Here is a 26070-nt window from a genome sequence, read left to right on the forward strand (position 1 = left end):
GGGAGGGGCCAGAGGGTCACCTGGGTTCCTCTTCTGTTTCTCTCTGCCTGCATTTTGTAAAAACATTCCCACATACTTCCACTAGTTAGGGTCGGTTATTATCACTGTGGCGACTTCTTGTCTGCTGGTCTCTGGGCAGGTCTCCCAAATGCCCTAGAGGCAGCCATCGCTTGCAATTCAGTGGGGCCCTTGCTATGGCCCCTGGTAACTCTGTGCTCCATTTGGAGACCAAGACCTACACCCTGCAGAGTTCAGAGTGGAGGGAGTGGGAAACTCCCAATCTCCAGTGGATCAGTCTTGCTGGCCATTACAGTATTTTCTGCTTCCTGCCTTCCAGCATCCCACTGCTGGGAGACCATTACTTCAAGACCCCATCACCCCATCAATGTCAATGAGCCCAGCCCTGTGCCTGCCACTCTTACATTCATTCCTGGCCTGCCTGCACAGGAGAGTCACCAACAAATTTCCTGAGGATGCTGTGCCCTTCTCATCCTCACATCCCTGATAGGTTTGGGTGAGACTGAGTCATCTGAGTCCTCTCTTGGAACACTGTCCTCCAGTGCACCTTCTGGCTTTACATAGCCATGCATTTTGGCATGACCTTCTTCCTCAATCTCATTGTTCCTTTCTCTACCAACTCCACAATAACTGTGTCATTTCTACTTCCCCAAGAGCTGGCCATCATTATCTTTAGACTTTTAAGAGTCACCCCAGCATCAATTTGCCCCATCTCTTGGGGTCCTTGCTGGGATGTTAACTCTGATGTCCTGATAAAGTACTCTCAAATAAATGAATTATTATGTATGCATATATATATATATATATATGCATCAATATATGCATACATAATAATTCATTGATTTGGTGGAGAGAGAGAGATATATATATATACACATATATCCTTTTGGACCATATATGGTCCATTTGATGGACCATATATATCCTTATATGTGATCCTTTTGATTAACCATCGTCATATCCAATCCTAGGGGTATATGCCTACTACATTTTGCAAACCTGTAAGAACAGAGTCCGTTTTTCTCCTATCAGGCCCAGAACGTCTCCAGCGAGGGTATGCTAGTATTTAACCTGTCTGTTGTCCTTCAGCTTGGAGAGCAGTCAAGGAACTTGCTGAGTGAGACTCCCATTGCCTCGAGTGAGAGGATCTTCTGCAGCCCTCTCAGCATAGCAGGAGGGCTGACACTTGGTCACTTGGTAGGGTGGCATGGGCCACCTCTGTAAGCCAAGCATCCTTTTTTTTTTTTAAGAGAATTTTATTTAGGAATGAAAATATAGAGTCCAGCCTCCCGCTTCCTCTGGGGTGGGAGGTCTGGGCCGTGTTGAGGGAGATGGTCCCTCAGAGGTCGAGGAGCTAGCCTGGGCATAGAAATCCTCCACAGCAACAATGAAGAAAGCTGGGTGGTGGCTTCGGCCAGGGCCTGGGATGCATCGGGGTAGGAACTGACCCCTGCTGCCTCAGAGGCCCTGGGCAGCCAGCCAGCCAGCAGAAGCTGAGTGGGAAGGGGGCGGAGGAGATGAAGCTGGCACATGGCTGTGGCCCTAGGCATCCCCGTTCTCCATGCGGCCCAGCTTTTCCTCCAGGAGGCAGATGCGCTCCCCCTGCCCCTTGACCAGCACCCTCGGGGCCCGCAGCTCCTGCATCAGCTCCTCCAGCTTCCCAGCCTCCCCGGCTCTGGCCAGGCTACCACGGGGGGGGGGGCATCAGCAGCAGTGGTGGCAGATGCAGGGGCCCCCAGGTGGGAGGAGCCCGGGGCCACGGTGGGCAGGCTGTCAGACGGCACGTTGCGCCGGCTGATCTTCAGGTCCCGCTGCTTGCTGGGCATGTAGGCCTCCCGCAGAGAGATGAGGATGGGGTCAGCGTCCTGCACGCTCACCCACTCCTTAGCCTCCAGGGCTGCCTCGGGTCCGGCTGTGTCCAGGTACAGATCATCCTGGGAGAGGTCCGACTTTCTTGGCACAGTCATGACAATGGGCTCACGCTTGCGCTCATGCAGTTTGTAGAACCAGGCGATCTCGCACTTGCTGACCTCCAGGCCCTGCTTGGGCATGCTGCCCATGCCCCGCTGGGGTCCTTGCTGGTGAATGTGTTCAGGAAGTGGATGTAGGGGGGCTCCTCGGTGATCTCAAAGTACCGGTTGCTGGAGTCATCCTTGCCGCAGACATAGACCACGCTGGTGTCGGGGTCGTAGAAGGGCAGCAGGGCCCCGTTGCTCGAGTCCAGTTCCTGCAGGGCCGTGGGCTCCTCGAGGTTTTTGGGGTCCCAGAGCGCCAGCTGCCGCTCACTCATTCGGCTGAAGCCTGTGGTGAACGCCTTGCCGTCGGCCAGGAAGATGGCCCGCATGGGCTGGGCACCCTCGTGAGCCTTCTCCCGCTCTGTCACCAGGGCGCCCCGGCTGGGGTCGATGGTGCGCACGCTGTTGTCCTTGCATGCTGAGCAGAACAGGCTGCCGCTGCGGTTCCAGCTGACGTTGTAGATGAGGTCAGGGTGCAGGCCATCCAGGCGGTACAGCTCCTCCTCCGTGCCGACATTCCAGATGAGTACCACGTTGTCGAAGCCTGCACCGAGCAGCACATTGCGGGCTGTTGGGTGCCAGGCGATGATGCCCACTCGCTTGGTGTGCCCCTCTAGTACCGCCACCAGCTCCGTCAGCGGGGAGGTCAGCCCGTTCTCTGGGATCTGCCACACCACGACCGTGCAGTCCTCTGAGCCGCTGGCGATGACTTCGTCGTTGTGGGGACACCAGTCGATGTCCAGGACAGGCCCCTTGTGCCCGCACACCGTCGGGTAGGCCTTGTCAGTTCCGCCAGTCGTGCGTAGGGGGAGCGCCAGAAAGGCACCCCCACCACTGGCTTCCACAACCACCGCCAGGAACTTGGGGTTGACGGCGCAGAAGGTGCTGTCCCAGGTAACATGGGACACGCGAATGCCCTCATAGCTCTGGTCGTTCTTGACCGGCTGCCCGAACGCACGGAGGAATTTGCTCTGCTGGACCACTTTGCGTAAGGACATGTCGGGGGCGCCGGAGGCTGCGGCACCGAAGGCTGCGGCACCGACTCCGGCGGCTCCGGATCCCGGCCTCTGGGAAGCAGCCAAGCATCCTTGAGGAGTTGCAGGGTCAACATCACCGGCGTCGTCCACCCAGATAGCTCTTACCCCAGATTACTGCCTCCCAGATTTCTCCCACCAGTGCTCTAACCTCCCATAACCAGCCTGCCCTGGCTATGCATCACAGCCTCAGAGACTCTTACAGTCTCCAGCCTGCTGTTTTACTTGTGTCTGTCCTTGTCTTGGAAAATGACCACAGAGGTGCGCTGGATTTTCAGAGACATTCATTTCTTGTTAATAGCCTCAGTCTCTTATTATCCTCTGCAAGTTAATACAACTTGCCAGCATCCAGCCAACTCTTCTGTCTTACAGGAACTCTTCCACCCCCACCCCTGTATTTTTCAAATGCCTGCATCCCTGCACCTGCCACAGCATTTCTCTCCACCAGGATGATTTCCCAGTTCACCATAAATTACATGTTTAGAACTTGGTCTGCAGTCTTGTGCTGAGGCTATCCATGTCCCATCCACAAACCACGATGGCACTCTCTTTACCTGCTGTGAAGGGGGGGAGCCCCTCCCAAATCCTATCTTACCTTGCTAAGCCACTCCTGGTACCACCTGTGTTAGTCTGGATCCTCCAAGAGGCAGATGCACAGATGTGAATAATGTTGTAAATATTTTATTAGCAGAAACACCCATGACATAAAATAGGGAGGGAGCTAGAAGAGGCTGGGAGAGGCAACAGCTTCAATACAAATCAGGCCCCCAAGTGAGAAGAGGAAGACAAAATGAGAGGGCAAATCCCAGACCACAAAGCAGCTGATGGAAGGTTTGGCTGATGGAGGATTCCATGAGGGAATCCTCACCAGAGACAGCCATCAAAGCCCATGTGTCCCAGGAATGGGCCTGCCTCTGTCTCCCTGCCTGTTTGGTCGTGGTCCAAAATCAGCCTCCAGGAAGCATGACCTCAAAAATGGATTTCAGATTGCAGCAGCCGTGGCCTCTGATCTTAGATGGCCTGTGAGCATGTTCCTTTGCCTGTCCCAGCACACGCCTGCCATGTTCTCAAATGCTCAAAATTCATTTGCGTTCAAAGTCATAAAATATTAGAATTATGCTTCCATGATCTTACTCAGACATCAGCAGTGTAATGCCTTTAAAAAGGCATTTTCTCATTCAGGTTTTCCTAATCAATAATATATTTAAATTAAGTTATTATGGCCTGCATTTTCACTTCCAGCTCAATATAGCTATTTTCATTTTGAAGGAGAAAAGCAACTTGCACACATGCTTAATTTGGTAATTCGGCCTTTTTGCTAAAAAGCATTGCTTGCCAATTATCTCAATTTATAATTTTCCTAAGATTGAATTACTCCATGTCTCCAAATAACAAGCATGTTCCATTTGTTAGAGACACGTGCCTAAGTTTATTGCTTCAGGAATTGTGATTTTTACTGTCCTGCCTCCTGTATTTACCTAATATGTTAGATCATTTCCACCAGCATATAAGCATGCTCTAAAGCCTCCTGTGCTTAAGGCAAAAGTCCTTCTTACACCCATGCTTCCTTCTAGCTAGTGTCCCATTTCTGTGGCCTCCTTTAAGAGTGGAACCCTGAAACATCTGCCTCCTGCTCCTGTTCCCACTCCTTCCCTTTTCTTTTTCCCTTTAATTTGCCACAACCTGTCCACCATCCACCTGACACTGGCCTTGTCAGGGACATCATGTCTTCCATTGCCAAACTCAGGGGTTAATCTGGTCCCCATTTTATCCAACATCTGCATATCACAAAGCGTCACGTGATCACTGTCTCTTTCTTGAAACCCTTGGTTTGGTGCTGAGGGCACTATCCTTTTGCTGTATTTGTATAAATTTAAGTGGCGCAAGTGTAATTTTGTTACATGAATATATGGCATAATGCTGAAGCTTGAGCTTTTAGTATAGTCATCACCCAAATAATGAACGCTGTACCCAATACGTAATATTTCATCATCCATCTTCCTCCCACCCGGCTCCTTCCGAGTCTCCAGTGTCTGCCATTCCACATGCTGTGTCCCTGTGTACACACTAGCCTTTTCTTTCCTTTCTCATTCTGTAGCTGCTGCTTCTGGTTCTCTGTAATCCAGATCTGCCCCTCTGATTCAGGACTTGTTTACCCAGCTGAGCACTCAGCATCACCAGTATCTCTACTTGGCAATCTACTGGGCATCTCTAATTTGTGAATAAACCTCAACTGATGATCCCTCCTCCCCCCGCTCCCAGAACCAAACAACTCATTCCTTATTTCATTTTCCTCCTCTCGGTAAATGACAACGATGTCCTTCCAGCTGCTGAGACCAAACACCCTGGAGTCATTTTCTACTCCTCCTTTTCTCTTATACCCTATGTCCAATGAAGCAGCACATTCTGATTCTACATTGTAAATATTATCCAAAGTCAGGCAGCTTCTCCTCCATACCACTGTTTCCTTCCCAGATTAAACCTTCATTGTGTCTCCTATTATCTCATATTGAAACAATCCCATTGCAGGGTTTTTGTAAAAGCAGTCTCTAACCCAATGTGTGGCCCACATAGGGAGGACCTGTGTTTCTCTGAGCTGTGACTTGTATTTGTTAAGCACGTACTACACTCTGCTAGGATTTAGAGATCTTGTTTCTGCAAACATGCTCAGTCCCCTCCAATAGGTACAGATGATGTTGGAGTGCCAGCAATTTTTTCTTTGAGGGACAACATTTCTCAGAATAACTGAACAGACCCCTGAGGAATAGGTTAAAGGGGTGGATCTTGAGCCAAAGCACGGGGTGGTATAAAGTGAAGTTCATCGCCCCAGGTGTCATGTGCTGCAGATCCACAGATCACCTGATGGTCTGATAACAAACAAACAGGCAGCTCCTAGATCAGGTGAGCAGAGTGAGGAGGCACAGGTCAGAGGAAGGCCGCTGGTGTCTCCCTCCAGGCCTGTGCCGCCGAACATCCTTCTAATGCCACCATGATGAAAAGTACAGTTAAAATCGCATTCAGTGACCCAGCTTAACAGCTTACTAACCATTACCAAATCACCCTGTTAAGGTGTCTAAACACTGACCGCAGTACCAAGCACATAATACCAGAGTCAATAGGTGGTATGAGACGTATGGCCATGATTACTAATGTCATTTCTTAACATGCTAAAGACATCCCTGGGCCCTCTGCACATGCCGTGGGGCATTCAAATAAATACTAAGCTGTTATTGGGTTATTGATGGTGCAAGAGATATGACCTAAGAAGAGAATCTAGAAATCTGTAGCAGCTATGCTAGTTTTTTCATAAGCTAACTCAGTTTTTCCCTGAGTTAGTTTATGAGATTCTGCCACAGTGAATGTAGTAGATGGATCACGGGCTAGAGGTTAGCAGGAATATTTCCCTGCTATGAGTTTGATGTGTCCTGTGTGTCTCCTGGTTTAGAAGATCATCACTTAAAATCTTGGGATTAAACTAAAGTTGTCAGTGTTTGAATGAATTGTGTCATTTTAGTGAGATTATCTACCTGTACCGTGCAAATTAAGAGGTGAAATTCAGGCTCACTACCTCTCAACATATTAGGAGTCAGGAGAGAGTTCAATAGAATCAGTTTTCCTCTCTGAAGTTAGGTGACTATGAATCACTTGATGTTGGAAGCCATTATCCTTAGCAAACTAATGCAGGAACAGAAAAACAAACACTTATCAATGGGAGCTGAACAATGAGAACACATGGACACAGGGATGGGAGCAACACTGGGTCTGTCGAGGAGGGTGGGTGGTGGGAGAAGAACATCAGGAAAAATAGTTAATGCAGGCCAGGCTTAATACCTAGGTGATGGATTGATTGGTAGGTGCAGCAAACCACCATGGCACACATTTACCTGTATAACAAGGTAACTGCACATCTTGTACATTTACCCCAGAACTTAAGTAATAATAAAGCTTCCATGGCCATCAGTGTTCGGTGAGGAGAAGAGTGTGTCTCAGGTGTCCCACAGAGCAACAAACTCCCCACCCACTGCATTCAGCTGGCCTTCTCACGTGTTTGCCTCCTAGAGTTTGCTGCTTCTTCAGTCTGACTGCATCTGGCAAGGCAGAGTGGGCAATGCACTTCAGACACGTTTCACTTAAAAGTATGCACTTTCCTGACCACTTGACCCTTATGTCATGTTATGACCATTGTCTAGTATAGTGACCACACATCATGATGTGGTGGATAAAAGAGATCTGGCCCCGGCACCAGACAGCCTAGCTTCAAATTTGTCTCTGCTGTGTGACATTAAAAAAAGTTATGTAAAGCCAGGTGTGATGGCTTACACCTGTAATCCTAGTACTTTGGGAGGCTGAGGCAGGTGGATCACAAGGTCAGGAGATCGAGACCATCCTGGCTAACACAGTGAAATCTCATCTCTACTAAAAATACAAAAAATTAGCCAGGCATGGTGGCACATGCTGTAGTCCCAACTACTTGGGAGGTTGAGACAGGAAAATCACTTGAGACTGGGAGGCTGCAGTGAGCACCATTGCACTCCAGCCTGGGCAACAAAAACAACCATCTGATCATTGACAAACCTGAAAAAACAAGCAATGGGGAAAGGAGTCCCTGTTTAATAAATGGTGTTGGGAAAACTGGCTAGCCATGTGCAGAAAGCAGAAACTGGACTCCTTCCTGACACCTTACACTAAAATTAACTCCAGATGGATTAAAGTCTTAAACATAAGACCCAACACCATAAAAACCTTAGAAGAAAATCTAGGCAAAACCATTCAGGACATAGGCATAGGCAAGGACTTTATGACTACAACACCAAAAGCATTGACAACAAACCCAAAATAGACAAATGGGATCTAATTAAACTCCAGAGCTTCTGTACAGCAAAAGAAACTATCATTAGAGTGAACCAGCAACCAACAGAATGGGAAAAAATTTTGCTAACTACCCATCTGACAAAGGGCTAATATCCAGAATCTACAAAGAACTAAAACATATTTACAAGAAAAAAACCCATTGAAAAGTGGGAAAAGGACATGAACAGTCACTTTTCAAAACAAGACATATATAAGGCCAAAAAACATATGAAAAAATGCTCATCATCACTGGACATTAGCCAAATGCAGATCAAAACCACATTGAGATACCATCTCACACCAGTTAGAATGGTGATCATTAAAAAATCTGGAGACAGCAGATGCTGGACAGGATGTGGAGAAATAGGAAAATTTCTACAGAGTTTTGGGAGTGTAAATTAGTTCAATCATTGTGGAAGACAGTGTGGCGATTCCTCAAGGACCTAGCAATAGAAATTCCATTTGACCCAGCAATCCCATTACTGGGTATGTATGCAAAGAATTATAAATTGTTCTATTATAAAGATACCGCACATGTATGTTCTTTGCAGCACTGTTTACAATAGCAAAGACCTGGAAGCAACCCAAATGCCCATTGATGATAGACTGGATAAGGAAAATGTGGCACATATACAGCATGAAATACTATGTAACCATAAAAAATGATGAGTTCGTGTCCTTTGTAGGTGCATGGATGTATCTGGAAACCATCGTTCTCAGCAAACTGACACAAGAACAGAAAATCAAACACCACATGTTCTCACTCATAGGCAGATGTTGAACAAGGAAAACACATGGACACAGGGAGGGGAACATTACACACTGGGGTTTGTTGGGGGGACTATGGGAGGGACAGCAGAGGGTAGGGAGTTTGGGGAGGGATAACATGGGGAGGAATGCCAGATATATACATATATATATAATTGTATATATGATATATATGTTATATATATAATTATATATATTATATATATATGTATATTTATATAATAATATATGCATCTATTATATATATTATATATAATAAATAATTATGTATAATAATATATATAATAAATATCACAAATATGAATATTTATACTATATATTATTCTATAAATATACAATAAATATATATATTTATTATATATATTATTTTATATATAGTAAATATATATGTTATTGCACTTTAGATTCTGGGGCACATGTGCAGAACATGCAGGAATTCCACTTTAGGTTCTGGGATACATGTGCAGAACATGCAGGATTTACCATATTGGAATTTGCTGTAGAAAGCTTGTTAGAGAAAAAAAAAGTTGTACATTTATAAGATGGATAGAGTTGTCCCTTAAATATAAAAGAATTATTAGTAATCAAGGCACAATAAGAAATATTATAGATGGGAACTTGAAATAATGGAAAAGCACATATGGATTAAAAACAATTACATTGTATCTGGACAAAAGAGAATTGAAATGAAGAGAACTTTGACATGGTGCGTAGGAGCCATAAGAAGTCTATAGATCCACATCTGATTTACTTGACAGAGGAAACTGAAGCCTGTGAAGGTTAAAGATTCACCTGTCACAGCTAGTTAATGGCAAATGCTGGGCAAGAATGTCTTTTTTCTCTTAAAAAATGATTTTTTATGATTTTAAAAGTAGTGTATGCTTGTTATTTGGTATTTCATTATTCAGTTTCCCCTTTGGCATGTAATAGAACATGTGTTATTTCCGAGATTGTGTAATTATCAAGAGGATATAGTATTTCACCTTGTTTTTATAAATGAATTAAAGCTAATACATCCTACATATTATGTGATTACCTGTGTTTTATCTTATGAGAGAGGTCTAAGATTCCTAAATAGCCATTGGAAAGATAGTGTTTTTCCAATCCTTAAAGAATTTTTCCTTCCTTTGACTTGAATATGGCTATCTGCTAAGTAAAGACAGTTACAAATCCTTTTAAGGGAAGGTTGTAAATGTGCTTTAAGAGCATGTGAGCTTCCCTGTGTGGAGACACCACTAAGTGTTTTTACTTAATAACGATTTAATCTCTTCCTGTGTGATAGACAAAGAAATTAACACAATCTCTCTCTTCAAAAGGAGACTCCAAAATTCTCTTTCTCCCCCTCAGATAATCCGCATGACCAGTAGACTTTCCATCACTTACGTTTTTCTGGGTTAACTTGAAGGTCTAAATTTCCCAGATGATGTGGTTTCGGATTTGTTCACCTTAAAATGTTTTTTAGGAACGCAATGTCATGAAATATAACCTAGTATAGGATGGGTAAACTAATTCACAGACATAGAGTAATTCATATAGGTGGCAGCACATGTGAATATTCAATTATTTTTACTATCTGATTCTTACAGGAGGAAAGGAATGAACATTATGACCACTTCAAAACTGGACTGGCCATTTTACATGCAGGTTCTATTCTTTATGTCTGCCAAAAGCAGAGAAAGCCGTATGTTCTCTTAGGGACTTTTCTCAGGTGTAGGGAAATTGGCGTTAGGGTCATTTCCTGTCACTTTCCTTAATAGTCTTAAACATGTGCATAGCTGTATGCTAATAAAGTACACACATTCATAATATTATAATTCAAAATGATCAATATCTGATTAGTATCAAATCAATCATGTGAAAAAGGTTCTAGAAGACTTTCTAATCCCCAAATCATTTTGCTTATATTCCAACTATATAAAATAAATTCCCCTCATTAAATCCTCATTTACTGTTCCCTGTAAATAACCTGACTATTAATTTAAAAGTCATTCCTTCAAAACTTTTTATTCCCAAGATACTAAACATTTAATTGTATCATTCTAATTAGAAGAGAAATTATATTTATGTATATTTGGAATCAGCCTAAAGTGCACTCAAATCAGACTCCAATGCTTAGTACTATGTGACCTCTTTGAGCTTCGGGTCCCTCGAAAAGAAGACAGTATTAATAATATGTATTTGTTAATATTAAGTGTAATACTACATGAGAACAGGTAGTCCTGACTGGCACATACATGGTAGAAATGTATATATTCAGGTATATGCTATCATTTCATGGCCTTGCGAGAAACTGGCTGACAGTTTTCCACTTAGCTGAAAGGTCCCTCTCATGTAGATGCTGTTGACTGAGTAATAAATCGCTGAAGAAGGAGCATGGCTATGGGCTTGCTTGTGGACTATTTGAGACATGGGAACATGCATATAAAAATGTCCAGAAAGTAGATGGATACATGGAGCTACAGCCAAAGCTAGTGAACTCAGTGGAGCTGCAGAGCTAACAACGTCAGCCTTTAAGTGTTAGTTGGAGCCTGTGGCTTCACACATTGCTCAGCAAATATTTATTAAGTTCCTAGTTCATATTAGAGACTGTCTCAGGTACTGGAAACACAGGCGCAACAACACGATGCCACTGCTCTCCTGGAGTTTGTATTCAAAGGGGAAGAAGACAATTAAAAACTAAGAGAAGTAAGAAAGTCTCTGATGAAGACAGTATTAGGAAGAAAATAGTGTGAAATTCCAGTGTGAGACAAATACATACAGAATTGCCAAAGAATGCCTCTCTGAAAGTTGAAAACTGAAAGAAAATCAAGAACCACCCACACAAAGATCAGAAGGAATAATAATCATCATCAATAACAGCAACAACTATCCCTTGCTGCAAAGTACTAGTGTATATGGACTATGTACTCATTTTTATACCACTTTATAGAGGTAAGATTGACATACAAAATCTCTGCATATTTAATGCATACAACTAAATGAGCTTGGAGATAAGTATACACTTGTGAAATCGTCACCACCCAATCTATGCCATAAACATATTTAGTAAAGTTGCTGGATACAAAATCAACATACAAAAATTAGTTGCATTTCTATACACTAACAAGGAAATATCTGAAAAGGAAATTAAGAAAACAATTTTATTTACAACAGCATTAAATATAAAATACTTAGGAATAAGTATAGCCAAGGGGGTGAAAGACTTGTACCCTCCTGAAAAGTATAAAACAATGTTAAAATAAATTAAAGCAGATACAGATAAAAGGAAAGACAGCGCATGTTCCCAGACTGGAAAAATTAATATTGTTAGAATGTCTGTGCTACCCAAAGTGATCTACGCAATCCCTAACAAAATTGCAAAGAAAAATGTCATGGTTGTTAGAGTGGTATGTATAGAAGACAGAGGAGAATTTAGGCCAAATAATTTAGGACCTTGAAAATCATAAGGCTTGTGGATTTTATTATAAGTGAAATAGACATTACCGGGACTTAAGAGGGAAACAGTATGATTTCTGTTTTTATATTTTATTTTAATTTCTATTTTAAAAATTTAACTGGCTGCCTTTTGGAAATACACTGTCAAGTTTGGTGAGGATACAGAGAAAGGTGGTAGGAGGTGACTGCGCTCATTCAGGTGAGAACACATGCTGATTTGGTCAGTTAGCAGAAGGGAAGAGAAGCCAGGGAATATTTTTGAAACATGGCACTAGTTATGGGAATTGATTGACTAGCTATGGGAAAAAGGGAAACAAAGGAATTGAAAGCAGCTTCTTCATTTTCGAAATTGAGCTATTAGATAGCTATTCCCTGAAGGAGGAAAATGGAGGCAGGGAAAGTGTGCTGTGGGGAATTTGGAGGCAAAAATCAAGAGCGTTTTAGGGTACATTGGGTTTGAGAGGCCTCTTAGACATCCATATAAAGATGCTGAGTGGGCCGCTATTGGAATACAGCACTCAAGTAGATATCAGGGCTGGATGAGAGTCCCAGAGGAGAGGATGAGAAGATGAGAAAAAGGCCAAGACAGTCTTTCAAAATTGTAGTCCCAACAAAGTAGAGGTCTAATTGTATCAATGACTTGAGAAGAAATTATATTTTGCTATTTTTGGAATCAGCCAGAAGTGAACTCAAATCAAGCTTTGCTTCTTAGTACTTGTGAGATGTCTCTGACGCTCAGGTTTTTAACCCGTGAAAAGATAATAATACATGTTTCATAGGATTGCATGAAATAATGTATGACAACATATAATATCACAACTAGCATACATATGAAATATATGTAAATATATATGTACATATACATAAACTCATACTGTAAATATATGCCATATATACACATATAAAACCACATAAATTATGGAATGCAGATATGTAAGATACAGGTATAGATATATCTACAGAGATGTAGATATATATCGCTATTCCGTCATTCAACAATTGCAAGTCTCAATTTCATCACCTACGATGAAGAATATTTATGATGAAAGGAAAAAATGGAAAAGAACCTCCATACCTTGTGGATGACAGGGTCTGAGCACACGCACTTGGAACATGATTCTGAGCCACGCACAAGGAAGAGTGCTCTGAGAAACACAGTAGGCCACAATATATTAAATTGTCTTTTATTTTAAAAAAACCAACAACTTCAAATTAAGCCCATTTGGATATTTGACTTCCATATTCTCTATTCTTCCTTTGCCCAAACATCGTAAAATAGTACTTTGATTCTCCGCCATTAAAAAAAAAATCTCATTCATTTCTCAACCCATTGAAATCTGATTTGAGGATGATAAGTAATTGTTGAATGACCAAATCCAAACCTACCTTCCACTACCTTATTGTCTCAACAGCACCTGGTGCAGCTGGCCATCTGCATCTTCCTGAGAGCCTCTTTCTCCTTTGCCTCTATAGTACCACACTGCCCTTCCTTCTGATTCTAGGACAACTCTACCTGGAACAAAGCTCAGTTTCCTGTATCTAAATGTGGGGCTAATAAAAACATGTCTTAGGGATATAGGAGGCTTAAGCGAGATGACCTGTGGCTCTTGGCATTCTGAGCTGGCAGAGAGGACAAGGCTGGAGGAACCCTCAGTGTCCACTGCACCCCTTCACCCCATTTGTTTGGAAGCTCCAAGCTCAGAGCCGGTCTGGTTCACTAGTGCTGGAGAATAAACCTCTTGGTTCTCATTCGATTTTGCCTGAGCTTCAGGTTTTAACATAATCCCTTCTGTTTTTCATTGTCCAGGGATTTCCCATCATTTCTAATCTATGAAGAGTTGCCTTGTTTATTTTAAAACATGATGGTAATTGTTGGAATGTGGGGCATAAGGAAAGTCCTGATAAAGTAAATTAAATGTTTTATTAAACATATGTTACTACAAAATGAAGACATTTTTGCCAATATTTATAAAATATTTCTCTTTCACTGCTTTTTAAGTTTTACACACACCATTCTATTAGACATTTGTCTCAGTCCTTAGTTTTACAACTTTATGCATATAAGTAGTCCAAGATATAAAATTGTACTACTTCATAGTCTGAATCCTTATTCATACAAACACAGATCATGGTATTCCCATAATATCTAACTAAATACACAGTGTTTAAGGCATTTTTATACTTTACTAAATTTTGCTTTTAGACCCAAAGATTTTGAAATGACTTTCACTTCTATTGTAATATATTGATGATTTTCTTTCAGCTCTCTGAAAGCCATAATGACCCAATTAAGTTCAGAAATAAATATTTTTGAGCAATACAGTATTTCAGATTCTATACTGAACATTGGTAAGCCAAAATAAATAGGGCTCTTGCTTCTGTTTGGTGTAGATGTGGAAACAGGAAGACATATATAATTACACTACTGTGAGACATTCACAATAATAAAATACACACATGGCACCAAGCAGCCAGTGGCTGACTCTTTGGGAAATGGTCAGTGAGGAAATGATACCTGAGCAGAATTTTGAACAGGCAGACATTTAAGGTAAGAGCAAGTGGCAAAGTGTGAAGGTACTGACAAGGATAGGAGTTTCCAGGAACTGCAAATAGGTCAGTCTAACAGGAGAATTATATTACAACAAGTGAAGAAAGACAATGTGCAGGGCCATATAAAGAAAAGCTTTTCATAATGAGAAACTTGGACTTTACGCTACAGATAACGCGAAGAGAATTCCATATTAGAAGAGGTGTCATGGAGGTCAGATTAGCATTCCAGATAGACCCATTTTTGTAGGAATTTGGAGGACAAATTTGGAGAAGCAAAACCCAAAGAAAAGCAATAAATGAGGGGCCAATGTTTATAGTCCAGGAGGAATATGAAAAGAACTAGAACTAGGGTGTTGAGAATAGAACAGAGTCAAGTAAGTAAATAGGAGCCTTTTCAAAATAAGCACAAATTATTTAGGTCCACTGTTATCTTTCCCATGCACAACAAGTGGTTATGAGCCCAATTGTCTATATAGCCCACCACTGACCAAAGTCATTCTGACAAACTTGACATTCAGCACAATTTGTCCTTCTTGATAAATATTCCAAGGAGTCAAGACAGTCACCTGCCAAAATTGATTAGTGAGACGACAAGAGGGAATGCAGGCTTATTTGGAATGGCACCGCTGCCAGCATTTGCAGCCTGTTTACCTCTAGACTAGTTCTGTCTCACTCTGAGACTTTTCTGTTTCCATCCAAATAGCCCCCAAACACATTGAGGCTATGCCTACCTATGTGAGATACTCATTCCAGACCAGTCTGCAAGTGCAGGAGGAGGATGAAGAGGCTACTTTCATTAGGCTATTCTCACAACTGAAGAGTTTCAGTAGGTTTAAAAGAGAAAGCATGAACTTCACCAATCCTCTGTAGGCATTTAGCAAAAAAGTAGTAAATTCTGTGAAGTAGAAAAGCCCACAGGATTGCGGTAGCACCTTCCTCTTAAAATGTGCATTGCCTCATGCATGGACGGTGTCTGAGGAATAAGGAGCCATTTTTTTTCTTAAAAGGACTTAGTTCTGAACAAGAGAGTGGTTATTTTTAAGTTAGATACACAAGAAGGCACTTAAACTTCATCTTCTGCTTTTGTGAAAGAAAGAATGCAAGTCTCAGAGGACCACCCAGGGGTGAAGTCCACCGTGTGCTCTATACAATAAACTTCTTTCTTTTCTCTTTACAAATGGGATTGTGGTCATTTATGTACATGAACACATTGCTTGCAAGACCTAGAAAGAAAAGGGCCAAAATCTTAATGAAGCAGCAGCAGGGCTTTGGTTTACCCACTGTGTGGTCATTAGCAAAACTTCCTTTCATGGTGGAAACTCAAAAATTCTTGAACTTAAACATGAGGTGTTAGACAAACTCTAATTCCGGCAGACTCACGGCCACTGCTTTTTAGTTCCAGACCATCCTGCCTCGCATTGTTTACATTAGGAAAACATATTTTTGAAAATTAAACTGATTTTTATAGAAAGAAAATAACAGTTGTTTGAAACCGAAATTTCCTTTACTTTCCAGCACACAGAAGTGAATAGTAAGGTTTATTTTTTAACACATAAGTTTTCAAAAAGTGTTATAACCCTTGTCATGTTCTCAGGGTCCTGTGTCTTGCCTGCTGCAGACATTTACCCTATTGACAGTTTAAATCAAAAATTTTATTGCTGTTTTTTAAGTCCTTTTTTTGATACAGCCTTCACATTCACCTGCTGAGATTATTTCAAGACCTAATAGACTCCATCATTAGAAAACATTTTATAGTACTCAAATTGGCTTTTCCTATGTTGAATTTCATCCAGTTTTTCTTCTCCATTGCCCATTACAGAAGTAATTTGCAGAACCTCTGTATTTTAGCCAGGAGCATTCAGGGAGAGTGACTTTTTGGGGTGCTGGATACCAATGGCATTGCCAAGCTGGAAAGGACTGAGCTTTCTAGGGCTGCTATATATTCAAGAGAATTGTGCATGCATTTGCTTGTGTGTATGCTTGTGTGTGTGTATGTGTGTGTGTGTGTGTGTGTGTGTGTGAATTTCTGATTTCCAAGTGTACCTAAATTACTGTCTCTCTCTATTACACTCATTTCTCATTCCCTTTATAAGTTGAAGGAAACGTGTTTGCACAGGCCTCTTTCCACATTCATGCTTGTCCTAGATTAGATATTGAGTTAAATCTGGTTACACCTAATAGTATTAGACTAATTCAAGAGGACTTTAGTGCTACCATAACGTGAACCTTCCTTTTAAAAAAAATGGTATCCCTAGTATCTAGCATCAGACATACTTAAAGTTGTTATATAGATGTTCTGTTGGATTTATGCCTTTACGCAAAAAGTGTTTATTCTTTTTCATTTGGTAACATACTGCTAGGATGAAACATATATGCACTCTCTGGCCACAGTAATTTAATAGTATTCATTATAAGTAAACAAATAACAGATGCCCACTTTTCTTAGAAAATGTGGCACACATACACTGTGGGATACTATGCAGCCGCAAAAAAGGATGAGTTTTTGTTCTTTTCAGGGACATGGCTGAAGCTGGAAACCATCATTCTCAGCAAACTAACACAAGAACAGAAAATCAAACACCACATGTTCTCATTCATAAGTGGGAGTTTATCAATGAAAGCACATAAACACAGGGAGAGGAGCATCACATACCAGGGCCTGCTGGGTGGTGGGGAGCTAGGGGAGGGATAGCTTTAGGAGAAATATCTAATGTAGACAATGGGTTGATGGGTGCAGCAAACCACCATGGCACGTGTATACCTATATAACAAACCTGTATGTTCTGTACGTGTACCCCAGAACTTAAAGTAAAATAAAATAAAATAAAAATAAAATGCCAACCTTAGGCAGTTATAAAACTATTTTCCTGACTCTATTCTTTTCTCCTTGTTTTTGTGGGAGTTCCTCAAGTCCCTCCTCAAAATCCTTCCAGAACATACTGAGTGTCCTTGGGGTATGTGTCATCTGTGATCTCAAACTCTTTTGTTGCTGTTCCATGAAATCTGACATCTCCCTTCTCCCTGGCTTCAACTGTGCTGATCATATCCTCTTCTGAACCTAATTTTCTAAGGCCCACTGTCTTCCCCTCTCTCCAGTTCTCACTGGCTCAGAGAGTTTGCCCAGATCATGGCATAAGGCATGCCAGGTTCCAACAATTACCTCAAGGAGAAGAAGCAACCTGTGCCTGTCTTTATGCATTTGTTGTCATCAAGAGCTGAAATGGGTCTTTCATTTTCACTGTTTCTCTATTTTACTTTTAGAACAATGGCATAAGATTTCAATGGCAGATCTACAATACTTGAGTGATGAATACTATGCTACAATATCAACTTGCCTTCAAAGAGTCAGTGAATGACGTCTACCCAACACCCACTTTTAGAAAAAGAACATGGTTATGACATTGCAGTTCTGTGCATGCCTGAACCACTATTTTGAATTTTATGTTTATTATTATCTTGCTTTATAATTATGCCACGTAAGTTTGTAACTCTAAACAATGTGTGATTTAACTTTGTATGTTTATATACGTGCAACCATACTGCATACAGCATGGTTCTTCTGAAACCTGTATTTTTTTTCTGAAAATTCTGAACCTAGTTCCTAGTTCATCCAAGTTGTAATGTGTAGCTGTAAATCAGTCATGTTCACTGCTATATAGGGTTAACATTTTTTAAAATGGTGCAGTTTATGTATTCACTTGGTGGGCATTTGGGTGTTTTAGTTTTGTAAAACTCTGATGTGCTGTGAAGATTCTTTTATACTCAGACTGGTGCATATTAAAAGAGTTCTCTGGGGGCACTCCTGGGCATAGGATATGCACATTGTTATAATACATTTACTAAGAAGCTAGTGCTTGAGCCAATTCTAACTCATACTGATTATGTGGAGGTGCTTTCTTATAACACTCATTTCTATGTGGATTGTCTTTATTTACTTTTTAGCTCTTTATATATTTTAAAATCAATCCTTCATGTGCTGCAGATACAAACACTTATTTCCCAGTGTGTGACTTACTTTATGCTTTTTTATGGCATTTATGATAAACACAAGTTCCTAATTTTAATGCCATAAAACATATATATATATTTATGGTTCATGATTCTATCTAGTCTAAAAAAAATCCTTCTTTCACAAAGAAAAAGTAGTTTCTATTTGTATTCTAAATTTAAAAAAACAATTTTGTCTTTGACTTAAGTTTTTAACCCACACAGGTTATTTTTCATCGTGGTTAGAGTTTGGTACCCAAATTTATTTTTTCGTTATGTACAACATATTCTCTCTAACTGAAAGTCCATTTTTTACCTGACATGTAATTAAAACTCCATCATAAATCAAGTTTCTGTATATGTGTGAGTCTGCTTCCGGTCTCTTCAATCTGTTTCATTAGTCATTTTGTCGAACTCTGTGTCATACTACACCGTCTTAAATTGTTTTATATCTTTACAAGAAGTCTTGGTAGCTGGCTGACTAATCCTCGTACTTTATTCTTCTTACAAATATCTTCACTATTCTGTGTCCTTTCGTAGTTCATGTACATTTCTGAATTAACTTTGCATGTCTACAACGTTATAGATTTGAATCTATACATTCGTTTAGGAAAAACTGGCTCTTTTGCCATTGATTCTTTCATATGATGAACATGAGCTCTTCTTTTCTCTAGGTCCTCTTTAATATTTGTCAAGAGATTTTATAATGTTCTCCATAAGATTGCACATATTTTTATTAGCTTAATTCCCAAGTAGTGCACATTTTTCTGCAATATTATGTAGTAGGTAAGAGAACAGACTTTGGAAATCCCAGCTCTTCCATTTTCTGATTGTATGACCTTGGAAAAATCACTTAGCCTCATTGTGCCTTGGCTTTATCATCTATAAAAAGGAAATATTTATATGCCAAACCCTTGGAATTGTTGTGAGGACTAAATGTATTCTAAATTGTTCGCAACACTGCCTGGCACAAATAAATGTAATGCATTTGCTATTATTATGTTGAGGAGAACATTTTTCAGAAAAGATTAATTCATGCCTGAAAAATATGTACATTTTTTGCATTTATTGGGAAGAATAGTCCATAGTTGTACACTCTATCAGCTTTTTAACCATATTGTTCAAATCAACTACATGCTTAAAAAATGTATTACCTAATTGATCTATCAATTACCATTATGTTAATAGATTTGTCAAACACTACCTCTAATTCTGTCATTTTTGTTTTCTGCAATTTGAGATGATGAGTTGAGATGCATCCAAGTTCAGAAATGTTTCTTTCTTCCTGGTCAGTTTAGCTTTTAAAAAAATTTTAGAGAGTCCATAGGGTCTCAGGTCATGGCGGTCCCGGGGCCCAGTCCCAGGGCCCGAGCCCAGAGCTGGTGCCAGAACAATTGGAGATCTACCAGGTTGGCTTGATCCCCAGTCAGTACTATGGGGTGCTGGGAAAAAAAGAGTTGGAAGCATTTAAGACTCTGACATTCCTGGCTGTCATGCTCATTGTTCTGAATTCCACGGGCCGTGTGTACTACACTCTCAACGTGCTGCGGGATGACATCGATAACCCGGACCAGCGCATCAGTCAGGCTGTGGAGCGATTCTGCCGGCAGCTCAGCAGCATGGCCAGCAAGCTGATCGTCTCCCCCTTCACCCTCGTCTACTACACTTACCAGTGCTTCCAAAGCACAGGCTGGCTTGGGCCTGTGAGTATCTTCGGATATTTCATCCTGGGGACTCTGGTGAACAAAACTTTGATGGGGCCCATTGTGACGAAGCTGGTGCATTAGGAGAAGCTGGAGGGAGATTTTAGGTTCAAGCACATGTAGATTCGTGTGAATGCTGAGCCTGCTGCTTTCCACAGAGCTGGGCATGTAGAGCACATGAGGACAGGCTGCAGAGACTCCTTCAGACCCAGAGGGAGCTGATGTCCAAGGAGCTCTGGCTGTACAACGGCACCAACACCTTTGACTATCTGGGCAGCATCCTGAGTTACGTTGTCATCGCAATCCCCATTTTCAGTGGGGTCTATGGAGCCCTGAGTCCCGCAGAGCTTAGTATCCTGGTCAGCAAGAATGCCTTTGTGTGCATCTACCTCATCAGCTGCTTCACTCAGCTCATCGACCTGTCCACAACGCCCTCCGATGTGGCTGGCTGCATGCACGGGATTGGGCAGCTTCGGGAGACGCTGCTGGACATGTCCCTGAAGTCACAGCACTGCGAGATCCTGGGCGAGAGAGAGTGGGGCTTGGACAAAGGCCCCGGGATGGCCAGCAGCAGAGCCAGCAGTCACGGCATTTCTCCTTGAGCGGGTCTCCATCTTTGCTCCCTCGTCTGACAAACCCCTAAGCAAGGATCTGAGCCTACAGATCTCCGAGGGACAGAGCCTGCTCATCACAGGCAACACGGGCACTGGCAAGACCTCCTTGCTCCGGGTTCTGGGCGGCCTCTGGACGAGCACACGGGGCTCAGTGCAGATGCTGACGGACCTTGGGCCCCATGGGGTGCTATTCCTGCCACAAAAGCCATTCTTTACTGATGGGACCCTTTGGGAGCAGGTGATATATCCCATGAAGGAGATTTACCCTGACTCAGGTTCCACTGATATGAGAGGATCTTGAGATTCTTGGAATTGACAGGCCTGTCCAGCTTGGTGGCAAGGACAGAGGGTCTGGACCAGCAGGTGGATTAGAACTGGTATGATGTTCTGTCCCCGGGGAAGATGCAATGGCTGTCCTTTGCCCGACTCTTTTACTTGCCGCCGAAGTATGCAGTGCTTGATGAAGCCACCAGTACTCTGACAGAGGAGGTGGAGAGCGAGCTCTATCACATCGGCCAGCAGTTGGGGATGACGTTCATCAATGTGGGACATCGACAGAGCCTTGAGAAGTTTCATTCCTTGGTTCTGAAACTCTGTGGAGGAGGAAGATGGGAACTGATGAGAATCAAAGAGGAATGAAGCTCCAGCTTTCGGAAGGAGAGCCACACTCTGGTGGATCGGCAGCCCTCAGAGAGACCAGGAGGCCTCACGGGGAAGAACGAGCCCAGGTTGGCCACATAGGTCCCGTGCAGGAGCCCTGGCAGTGGTGGGCTTAGCCCACATCTGGGTCTCTGGGGGGGACACTGAGCCTCCCAGGGTTCAGCCTCCGAGGACTCTACTGCCTCAGCCAGAGCTTCCATATACTTGAAGTGCTGATTACCTACAAATGATTTCAGATCATGTTTGCTAAAGAGAAATCTGGAGGTGTGAGATCTGTAAGAAAAGAAAGGTCAGGTTGGAAAGAAATCTCTTGGAGTTAAGACATCTGGAAATCTTTTAATCAGTTAAATTGTGCAGCAATAGATTTTTAACTTTAATCAAAAGACCATTTAAGTTTTTTTATATAAGCTTTTTACAAAGAAAAGCTAAACATTAAAAATAATTGCAGCTTTTTCTCTTCTTTATCATTAAAAAACTTTATTAACCGTCATTATTTACTGTGATATTGTTTGTCCAAATATATTTTTATTTGAAAATATAACTATACCAGCTTTCTCTAAGTATTTTGTGGCATATCTTTTGCCAATCTTTTACTTTTAACTTTTCTGAACTGTTATGTTTTAGATGTTTTTCTTATAACTTCTTAAAGCTTCTAATTGCAAATGTTTCCTGTACATTTTTGGTATAGCTGGATTATTATTGCTTTACAAGTTGTGGTGGTTCTCCTTCACATTTTCATTTTTGTCACTTTCTATCTTTTGTTTAATTTACACTTATAAATTATTTACTTACAATTATTTATATATTTGTATTTAATTACATTCATCATACTATGCCTCTTTTTTTTTTTGCCTTTTCTGTTTCTTCTTCCCTTTTTAAAAATCTTTTAAGTGAATTGACTATTTTTCTCATTCCATCTTTTTCTCTATGCTGAATTAGAAGTAATATATGCTATTTCTATATTTCTATTCTTTTAGTGCTTATCTTAGAAATTCTAGTTTAACCATTTCATAATTAATTCTTTTACTTTCCTTAAACAATAAAAGGACTCAAGAACACTTAAACTGTATCCACTCTCCGGCTGATTCAGGTGTTTCCTTTATAAACATTTAAATTTCTTCTGGCTTTATTTTAACTTTTTAAGCCATTATTATAAGTCGCTATGTACATTCCAGATTTGTTTAGATTTTCTTTGCTTTTAATTCTTTTTTAAATCACAGACCTTCCATCTGAGTTTCTTCTGAATTTGCACATCCTTTTAAACATTTTTTTATTATTATAAGTTCAGGGAGACATATGCAGGTTGTGCAGGTTTGTTACATAGGTAAACGTACGTCATGGTGGCTTGCTGCACCCTTCAACCCATTACCTAGCTATTAAGCTCAGCATGCATTAGCTATTTTCCCTGATGCTCTCCTTTCTCCCATTCCCTCACTCCCCACAGGCTCCAGTGTGTGTTGTTCCCCTCCCTGTGTCCACGTGTTTTCATTGTTCAGTTCCCACTTATAAGTGAGAACATGTGGGGTTTGGTTTTCTGTTCCTGCCTTAGTTTGCTAAGGCTAATGGCTTCCAGCTCCTTCCATGTGCATCTTTTAAAGTTTCCTTTAGTAACAGTCTGCTATTGGTGAAATACTTAGGTTTTTTTGTTTGTCTGAAAATATCTTAATTTTATCCTTGTTCTGAGAAGATATTTTCCCTGCATATAGAACTCTAGGTTTGCAGATGTTTTGTCTCAGCACAATAAAGATATCTTTCCACTATGTATTTACTGATCCATAATATATATACAATACATAAGAAAGAGGGTTATTCCTGTGTCTGTGTATCAGTACTTTCATCAGTTCCATAATATTCTGTCTTTATCTTTGTATTTCATAACTCTTATCTCCTAGTTTTTATTTCTCTGTCTCTCTGTGTGCATTCTAGATAATTCTGTCTAATCTATCTTCTAGTTCACTAATTTCCAGTTGAGTAATTTCCCTCCTCAGTTATGTCCAATCTGTGGTTAAATGCAGCCATTGAATTTTAATTTCAATTATTATAGCTTTTATGTTTATAAGTTCTTCTATATGTTAGTTATTTTTATACTAACTCTTTACTTATATTTGCAATTCCTTCTCATATTTCTTCTGTTACATTTAATCTCTATATGTTTCTAATGGCTTTGCAATTATGCTATTTTTCTTTTTCTATTGCTGGATCTCACTCATGATGCATTGTTTCTTTGTGTGTTTTGTAAAATTTGACTCTAAGCTCATTCTAACTTAATCTCTGTTAACCTTTGAGACCTGGGTTTCTGCAGATTTTGAAAGTGTATTTGTTTCTGGCAAATTTCGGAGAATATCACCCCCCTAGAAGTCCTTTAAGGTTTATTATCAGCTTGAACTGTTTTAGATACAGTTCACAGTCAGGGTAAATTTGAACTGCAAACATCTGTGAGGTTTGCATGAGAGCCAATTTGTTACTGGTACATTCTCAAGTGAGACTTTTTTTCTTTTCACTCAGGCCAAAATGTTTAATAGGCAATTGTTTCTGTTTGAACGTGTCCCCCAAAAAGCATGTGTTGGAAACTTAATCCCTCCAACAGAGCAGTGTTAGGAGGTGGACCTAATGAGAGACTATTGGGCCATGAGGGCTGTGTTCTCACAAATCCATTAATGCTGTTGCCCTGGGAGTGGGTTTGCTATTGCAGCAGTGCGTTCATTATAAGATGGTGAGTTTGATCCCTTTTTCTCTGTTTCTCTTTTGCCCTCTCTTTGCCCTTCTACCATGGGATGCTGTAGCAAGAAGTTTCTTCACCAGATGCCGGCCCCTCCATCTTAGACTTGTGAGCTTTCAGAACCATAAGGCAAATAAATTTCTTTTAAATTGTATTGTAAATTACCCAGGCTTGGTATTCTGTCCTAGCTGTGTAAATGGACTAAGACAGCAATTTTGTTTACAATCCCTTGGGAGGGGCATGGTGCAGTTCTTGTTCATCAAGAGTATAGTCGTCGGGTTCCCAGCTTCATTCTTGTGGTCTCCTATTAGACTCTACACATTGGGCTTTGTCTTCTGTCCTTCATGCATTATGAAACTGTCAACATTGAGGCTTAGGTTCACTTAAATCAGTAAATACATTCAAGGTTAAAATCTACTCCCTTAATTGCCAAAACAAGAAAGCAACCAAGAAGTCCGTCAGTAGGTGAATAGATAAATGCACTAGGGTGCCACTAGACAATGGAATACCATTTAGTGCTGAAAGAAATAAGCTGTCAAGCCATGAAAAATCATGGAACAAGCAAAAATCACATTACTAATGGAAAGAAGCCAGTCTAAAAAGACTATATCCTGTACGATTCCAACTATATGAAAATACAAAATTATGAAGAAAATAAAAAGATCACTGGGTCTCAGAGGTTATTGTGGCAGAACGGATGAAAAACTAGGGTACAGAGGATTTTTGGGGTAGTAAAACTACTCTGTGTGATACTATAATGGTAGATGCCATTATATATTTGTTAAAAAAAAAACCGCAGAATGTACACCAAGAGTGAACCCTGGTGTCAACTATGGACTTTTAGAGAAATGATGTGTTAATGCAGTTTCACCAACTGTAACAAATACACTACTCTGGTGGGGGATGTTGATAATAGAAGAGGCTATGCATGTGTGAAGGAAGGATGGAAATTCCCTGTACTTTCTGCTAAATTTTTCTGTGAACTTAAATCTGCCTCCCCAAAATAACATCTATTAAAACGTAAAAAAAAAACAAACAAAACCACCATCCTTCTTGATTTTTCTTCTTCTAATTCTTGCCTTCATTTGTTTTGTCCTCTTAATATTTACTGTTATTTTGTCCTCTTGTTAGTGTGTTTAACAAAAATAAGTCTATAAGCATCATTATTTGTTTTCAGGAGACATGTTTTTCAGAGTACCTAGCACCACATACTGGCAAATATGAAACTTCCATTTTTTTTGAGTCATACTCCTTGAATCTTTCTTTCCTGAGTATTAGTATTGTTTTCCATAAGAAGACTATTAAGCCCTCTTTCATATGGGTTAGGACTCCATCATATGGGCAGGCCCTTATGCTTATTTTCCAGACATGTCCTGATGTAGCTGGGTACTAGGCTGAATATATTATAGGGCCTTAAGCTGGGATTGTCCCTGTCTTCCATTAAAACACTATAAGCTCAAGTATGATACGTGTTGAGATAGAGATGCAGAGATCTCAGTGTAGTCAGAGGGTGGAAGAGAAGAGCACTTCTGGGTGATAAAAAGAGACTGTGGTAAACACGTTGTTTGAAATGTGTGCATTTATGTGGCAAATGGGCAATGAGTACTTCTTACTTGCAAAGTTCTGTAATCAACACTGAGATACAAAGCTGAATACATTTTCTCTCCTCTTTGGAAGTTCATAGTTCGTTAAATCTTGAATCATAGGTAGAATTTT

General features: G+C 40.9%; 1 protein-coding gene and 1 pseudogene across 2 annotated transcripts; one reads left to right on the plus strand and one right to left on the minus strand.

Annotated features, from left to right (window-relative positions):
* Positions 1 to 1287: 1287 nt before the first annotated feature.
* On the minus strand, positions 1288 to 3122 carry LOC108297374 (coronin-1B-like). Its single transcript, XM_037735388.1, is given in 3 exon segments — positions 1288 to 1716; positions 1719 to 2092; positions 2095 to 3122. Coding segments are annotated over 3 exon segments (1467 nt in total). The 5' UTR covers positions 3032 to 3122; the 3' UTR covers positions 1288 to 1560.
* Positions 3123 to 20136: 17014 nt separating this feature from the next.
* LOC108297365 lies at positions 20137 to 22102 on the plus strand (annotated as a pseudogene). Its single transcript, XR_001822180.2, has one exon. The product of XR_001822180.2 is annotated as a lysosomal cobalamin transporter ABCD4-like (transcript).
* Positions 22103 to 26070: the final 3968 nt, after the last annotated feature.

This window comes from Cebus imitator, unplaced genomic scaffold (genome assembly GCF_001604975.1).
Source record: "Cebus imitator isolate Cc_AM_T3 unplaced genomic scaffold, Cebus_imitator-1.0 Scaffold794, whole genome shotgun sequence".
NCBI classification, from domain to species: domain Eukaryota; kingdom Metazoa; phylum Chordata; class Mammalia; order Primates; family Cebidae; genus Cebus; species Cebus imitator.